At 43.6% G+C, this 7,173-nt stretch overlaps 1 protein-coding gene across 3 annotated transcripts in view; it reads right to left on the reverse strand.

The window, feature by feature from the left end:
• Positions 1–5,835, reverse strand: part of ZNF630 (zinc finger protein 630) — a 12,827-nt gene extending 6,992 nt beyond the window's left edge. Inside the window, exons 1-2 of one of the 3 annotated variants that reach the window (XM_017865173.1) lie at positions 5,439–5,835; positions 1,515–1,703 (exon numbers count right to left, since the gene is read on the reverse strand). In XM_017865173.1, coding sequence (XP_017720662.1) covers positions 1,515–1,529 — 15 coding nt within the window. In that variant the 5' untranslated portion in view covers positions 1,530–1,703; positions 5,439–5,835. Of the gene's footprint in view, positions 1–1,514; positions 1,704–5,236 lie in introns of all 3 variants that reach the window. The other 2 variants (XM_017865175.1, XM_017865174.1) reach the window with 2 other exon arrangements.
• Between the last annotated feature and the right edge of the window lie 1,338 nt (positions 5,836–7,173).

The following is a 7,173-nucleotide window of genomic DNA, read 5'->3' on the forward strand; positions in this document are numbered from 1 at the left end:
TTTGGGAGGCCAAGGTGGGCGGATCAAGACCAGCCTGGCCAACATGGCAAAACCCCGTCTCTACTAAAAATACAAAAGTTAGCTAGGCGTGGTGGTGGGCACCTGTAATCTCAGGTACTTGGGAGACTGAGGCAGGAGAATCGCTTGAACCTGGGAGGCAGAGGTTGCAATGAGCCAAGATCGCGCCACTGCACTCCAGCCTGGGCAACAAGAGTGAAATTCCATCTCAAAAAAAAAAAAAAAAAAAAAAAAAAAAAAAAAAAAAAAAAAAAAAAAAAAAAAAAAAAAAAAAAAAAAAAAAATTAAGGAGGAACTAATACCAATATTACCCCAATTTTCCCAGAGAATATAAAGAGAATACTTTCCAACATGAGGCCAATGTAACATGATGCCAAAATGTGGAAGAAACAATACCAGAAAGTAAAATTACAGGCCCTTACATCTTATGAACATAGTAGTATAAACCCTAAACAAAATATTAACAAAGGATTGGCTAGATCATGATGATGATAATAGGAGTAGGTGGGGATAAAAGATAGATAAAACAAGCTTGGCTATCAGTTGATAATATTTGCAGATGGATAATTACAAAAGCGTTCACTAAAATCTCTACTTTCGTATACGTTCAAAATTAAAATTTTCCACAATAAAAGGTATTAAAACTACATTTATTGAGTATATTTTATATTAGGCAAGAAAAGAAAGTAGCAGAATAGAACAGAAACAGTGTGTGTATTTTTTTGTGTGTGGTAAAGAAAAAATACGTGACAATGAGATCATTTTCACACATTTACACATCCATCTACACACATAGATGGAGTTATAAATGCATAAAGAAAAGAGATACTCCTCAAACCAGATAATCCTAGTTATGTCAGGGAAGGAGGAAGAAGCGAGATTGGAGATATTTCACTTCTTTTTTTTTTAAACTATATTGTTTATATTCTTTGCCCCACGTATAGATTACCTTTTCAGGGAGGGGGAAAAAAGACAGACTAAAATTGGAAGAGCAGAGAAGGAACTGGTCTTGAGTTGGGTTGAGACCCCACAAACTCTGAGATGACAGCAAAGGAGCCATGGAAAACAAGGAAACTATCCCACTCTCCAAGCCCCTGCCCGAGAACTTTAACTAAAAACATTCTCTTTAGAACAACTACTGACAATACCACCCTGAACTGAAAACCAATGGCCTTCAGGAAAACTCAGTAACAAAATTCCTTAGGTTAAAGTCCCAGAAATCTTGACTTGCTAAGGAGCTGGACTGATTTCTTTTTGTGGAGAATGCAAATCACATAATTGATCATGCTATGTTACCCTTTTCACTGGAGCTGCCAGGAGGGTCATAGTCAAAATGTTTAGTTAAGTTTCTATGAAGGCCAGATGATCTGTGTATCTTCACAGCAATTTTGCCTGTTGATCATCTATTCTTTCTAAATTTCTCTAATCCTTATTTTCAACGAATTGCCCTTTCCCATTTTGTTGTGGGAAAACCAAGTGGCAAACAAATAACTTACCTGGGACTCAATCATTTTCTGTTTCTCTTTGGAAAGCAATTGGGGACAGGGTGGGGTGCAGAAGAGTCTAGGAGATCAAGCTGAATTAACCACTCTTCAATAGCTGGATGTGACAATGTGTTGCTTGTTAATTCACTGATGACTTGTGTTTCTCGTCTGACTCAGTAATTCCATATCTGGAACTTTGTCCTAAAGTAATAATCATGGATACATGCAGATATTTAACCACAGAAACCTTCAACACAGTTTTGTCTTTAACACCATATTACTGAAAATAATATAAATGCGCAGCACTAAAGACTGGGAAAAAAAATTATAGAACCTCCAAAGGCTTGAAAGGCAGGCAGCCCTTAAAAGCAAAACTCTAGATGATTAAAAGAGGCTCAGGAAACACTGCCAGCAAATGTAAAATATGGTCTTGTCTGGGTCTTGAATAGACAAAAGAAATTTTTGAGATAATCGTGAAAGTTTGAACCCTGACTAGATATTTGATAATATTAAGGAATTTAACCATTGATTATCTGAAGATATTATTGTTAATTATTTTACCTTAAGGTAACAGCATCGACCTTTAAGGCCTTATCTTTTACATAATGAAGCGTGTATGGATGAAAAGATAGGTCTGGGATTTGTTTCAAAATAATAAAGACTACACATGTAAAAAGTCATTGAATTATATATAGGCTGGGTGTGGTGGGCCAGCACTTTGGGAGGCCAAGGCGGGTGGATTGCCTGAGCTCAAGAATTGGAGACCAGCCTGGGTAACATGGCGAAAACCCGTCTCTACTAAAAAATACAAAAATCAGCCAGGCATGGTGGTGCATGCTTGTAATCCCAGCATGTTGAGAGGTGGAGGAGGGCAAATTGCTTGAGGCCAGGAGTTCGAGACCAGCTTGGGTAACATAGGGAGACCCATCTCTACAAAACATTACGCTGGCTGGTGGCACACACCTTTAATCCCAGCACTTTGGGAGGCTGAAGCGGGCAGATGGCTTGAGCCCAGGAGTTCGAGACCAAACTGGCCAACATGGCAAAATTCGCCTCTACTAAAAATTAGCCAGGCATAGTGGTGGGTGCCTGTAATCTCAGCTACTAGGGAGACTGAGACATGAGAATCACTTGAACCCAGGAGGTGGAGTTTGCAGTGAGCTGAGATTGAGCCACTGCACTTCAGCCTGGACTATGAGTGAGTGAGGAAAGAGGAAAGAAAGGCAAGAAAGAAAGGAAGGAAGGCAGGAGGGAAGGCAGGAAGGCAGGGAGGGAGGGAACGAGGAAGAAAGAAGGAAGGAAGGGCATTATGGGAGGAAGAAGTGAGAGGGTGGCCTAGATGAGGACTTGGCGAACTTTTTCTGTAAAAGGGTCATATGGTAAATGTTTTCGATTTTGTGGGGTCTGTGGTCTCTGCTGTAACTACTCAGCCCTGCCATTGCAGGTTGAAAATAGCCCTAGACAATACATAAACTAAACGTGCTCACTGACTGTGTTCCAAATACACATCATTTTTGGGCACAGATATTTGAATTTTATATCATTTTCATGGGTCACAAAATATTCTCCATTTGATTTTTTTCCAAGGATAAAAAGTGTGAAAAAACCATTCTTAATTCCTGGCTGTATTTTTTTTAAAAGCAGCATGTCAGATTTGGCCCACTGCCCAGTTTTCTAGCCCCTGGTCTAGATAAAACAAGATTGGCCATGAGTTGATGACTGATGAGACTGGGTGGTGGGCATAATGGGGTCCATTATACAATTCCCTCTATTTTGTGGATCCTTGAAAATTTCCATAAGAAAGGTTTATATTTAAGTATTACTATAGAAATAAACTAAGTAGTACTATGGAAATTAAGTTAATGGCATGGAAACATCACTGTAAAATGAAGAAGAGGCAGAACACAAGAATGTGTTCCTAATTGTTTAATAACAGAATAACAGGCCGGGGTGGTGGCTCACACCTGTCATCCCAGTACTTTGGGAGGCCAAGGCAGGAGGACTGCTTGAGTCCAGAAGTTTGAGCTCAGCCTGAGCAACATAGTGAGACCTCATTTCTACAAAAAATAAACAAAATTAGCCGGGCATGGTGGTGCACACCTGTAGTCCCGGCTACTTGGCAGGCTGAGGCAAGAGAGTCACTTGAACCCGAGAGGCAGAGGTTGCAGTGTGCTGAGATCACACCACTGCACTCCAGCCTGGGCAACAGAGCGAGACTCTGTCAAAGAAAAAAAAAAAAAGGAAAAGAAAAGAAAACAACCATGTAGATCACACATTCTCATTGGGGTGATACTGCCCCAAGGGGCAAAATTAGTTCTTGGTGGTCAAAAAAAAGAAAGAAAAATTATTAGATATTACAATGGTTTGTGACCCTCCAAAGCAACCCTAGCTGACAAAACCTTATTCCTTGGTATTTAATTTCCTTCATCAGATTTTGGTATTACGTGAGCAGCAGTAACTTTGAGTTCAAGGAAGATCCATGAAATATATACAAAATCAGTGCTGCAAAACTACGGTGAATAGGTAACATTCAGGTAATAACTCACTTCTCATCCCAAGCCTCACAGGGTAGGCCCTGCTATTATCCTCATTTCGCAGTGGGGAAACTGAGGCCTGGAGAGGTTTCATGAGTTGTCTAAGATCACATTGCCAGTGATTTAGAACGAGGTGATAGAAGAACAAAAAGTAAAGAACTCCTCCCAAGCTGTCCCGGCACTAAGATTTTCAGAGATTCAACACCATTTACTTCTGGATGCCCTAAAAAATTAGTTATCCTCCTAAATTGCACAGGACATTGTCTGTTTTTTAACTGAGAATGTGCTTTACAGTTCGAAATTAGCTTAAAATCTTCATATTTAAAGCCATAAAATGAAAAGAGAAGCCAAAATTGGAAGATTTGCAAAACACATACCACTACTAAAGGAGTGGTATCAGAATATATAAAAACAATTCCTGGCTGGGCATGGTAGCTCACGCCTGTAATCCCAGCACTTTGGGAGGCCGAGATGGGTGTATCACCTGAGGTCAAGAGTTCGGGACCAGCTTGGCCAACATGGTGAAACCCCGTCTCTACTACAAATACAAAAAATATTAGCCAGGCGTGGTGGCGGGCACCTGTAATTCCAGCTACTCCGGAGGCTGAGGTAGGATAATTGCTAGAACCCTGGAGGCAGAGGTTGCAGGGAACCATGATTGCTCCATGCACTCCAGCCTGAGGTGACAGAGCGAGACTTCGTCTCAAAAAAGATACAAAAAAAAAAAAAAAAAAAAAAAAAAAAAAAAAAAAAAAAAAGAAAAGAAAAAATTCCTACAAATCATTAAGAAAAAGGCAGAGAGTCTAACAGAAAAATGAACAAAAGACAGGCCCCTCACAAAAGAGGATCTCCAAGTGATCAATCCTTATAAGAAAATGTGCTCAAACTTATTGGTCCCATGAGGGAAATACGAATCAAACCACCGAGTCGGACTCCTCCATGGGAATGTGGACACCACAAGGGCAGAGATTTTTGTTTATTCATGGACATATTATTGATCTGAAAGAGTCACCCATCATGGACCCCACAAAACGTCAACACTGACCCCACACACTTCCATTCTTGTCCCCATAGACCCTCATCCCTCACCCCAGATCCCCCTATCCATTCACCCCATGGACCAGCATCCCTCATCCTACAGACCAACCATCACTCACCCCAGACTCCCTTCACCTATCCCATAGAAGCCCCATCACTCACCCTTACAGACATTATCAAACACCGCACAGATCCCCCATCACCCCACAAACTCCCATTCGCGTAACCCACATACTGTTACCCCTGGTCCCACAGACTCCCCTATCACTGTTCTCCACGTCACTCAACCCCCTCCTTAGGGCCTCCACTTGTCCCCATCCGTCACTGATCACATAGACCCGCAGCGCTCAGCCAGGCCCCTCACCCCGGCTCTGCTCTCAAGCCGGGCTTGGCTTCCCGCCTGCCCAAATGCGTTCAACATCCCCCGAAAGGCCATTTCCCCTTCCAGTCCTCCCGGGGAGATGTCAGGGTGACGCGGGAGCTTATCTTTCGCTGGCTCCGAAACAGCCGCGAAACCGAGCTCTACCAGTAATAAAAATGGCGTCATTCCGCCAGCGCCAGGACCTCTGTCGCTGGCCGTGGTCTCGCACTGCTTCTGGAGGCTCCCATTCCAGCCAGAGGAGAGGTGCGTTTGGGGGCCCGGAGGAGTCCTCGTGATATCTCCGAGTTTGGGTATTCGAAATTGATCCTACGAAAGCAGTGTGAGGTTTGGAAGGGCCGCGACTGTCCCGGGCGGGTGAGTGGGCGTTCCCGGCCACCAGAAGAGGCACGGCCTGAGTATAGGCGTGGCGATATGGCAGGGTGGGAAGCGGGGAAAGTGGGAAGGCCGGACAGAGCACCCTCCGGGAGATTCCTCTGCAGAAGCGGATTCCTAAAACGTCTGGAGAAAGGGAAGAGACCTTTGACATCATACAGTCATTCAGGGGGCTCACACATACTCGCCCACCTCTCCCCACCTGGCCTCGGCGCCCTCCCGCCTTCCTATTGCTTCTCCTAGGCTTCAGGACCCGTCCCCGTCTGTCACTCACTGCCCACCGGTCCTCCATTGGCTCTGAACACGGAAGGGCCTGCCTTCACCTGTCATTTACAGCCTGGACTTCTGCCCACCTTAGTTCAAGTAGGCTTATATGGCCTTTTGCAACCCATATCAAAACTAAAAGAGTTCATAGAGTCAGACGTTCGAGGCAAAACCTAAGGGACATTGATTTTAGAAGAGTTTAACAAATGGCTGGATTGGAAGTCAGCCTGGAACAGGATTGCAGAGTTAACAAAGGTTCATGTTCTATACAAAACAGGAACTCTGATGGTTGCAATAGTTAAGAAAGTCCTAAGATTCAATATCTCTATCAGGGTGTATGGATGGAGAAAACATGAACAAATACCCTGCCTAAAGATCACATCAGAGGGGCACTGGTGGTGGAATAGTAACCCAATTCCGAAGTTATTTCAGAGAGGCCTTGAATGGAAGGTTAACTTAGACTCAAGTCTGAGCCACAGACCAGAGACCCATTAAAGGTGATGTGGTTAACAGAGGCCCAGAATTCACAGCCTATACCAAAGGGGTAATGATGGTGGAAGAATTAATCAAGGTCTGACTTCAAAGTCAAACCAAATGGCATTCATGATAAAAATGTTAACTGAGGGCCGGGCACAGTGGCTCACAACTGTAATCCCAGCACTTTGGCAGGCTGAGGCCTGAGGATCATGTGAGCCCAGGAGATCAATACCAGCCTGGGCAACACAGTGAGACTCCATCTCTATAAAAATAAATGTTAACTGAGGACTGGGGTTGGCGGATACAGGAGAAGGGGCACAAGTAGCTAAAAAGTTAGTACAGCTTTGATTTTCTGTATATACCAAAAGATCATAGATGGAGAGGACTTAACTGAAGTCCGCAGTCAGTATAAAGATCTGAGGGATACAGAGTGTAGTGGCTCACTCCTGTAATCCGAGCACTTTGGGAGGTCGAGGTGGACAGATCACTTGAAGCCAGGACTTCGATACCAGCATGGCCAACATGACGAAACCCTGTCTCTACTAAAAATACGAAAATTACCCAGACGTGGTGGCATGTGCCTGTAATCCCAGCTGCTTGGGTG

Source organism: Rhinopithecus bieti, unplaced genomic scaffold, assembly GCF_001698545.2.
Source record: "Rhinopithecus bieti isolate Rb0 unplaced genomic scaffold, ASM169854v2 scaffold_81614, whole genome shotgun sequence".
NCBI classification, from domain to species: Eukaryota; Metazoa; Chordata; class Mammalia; order Primates; family Cercopithecidae; genus Rhinopithecus; species Rhinopithecus bieti.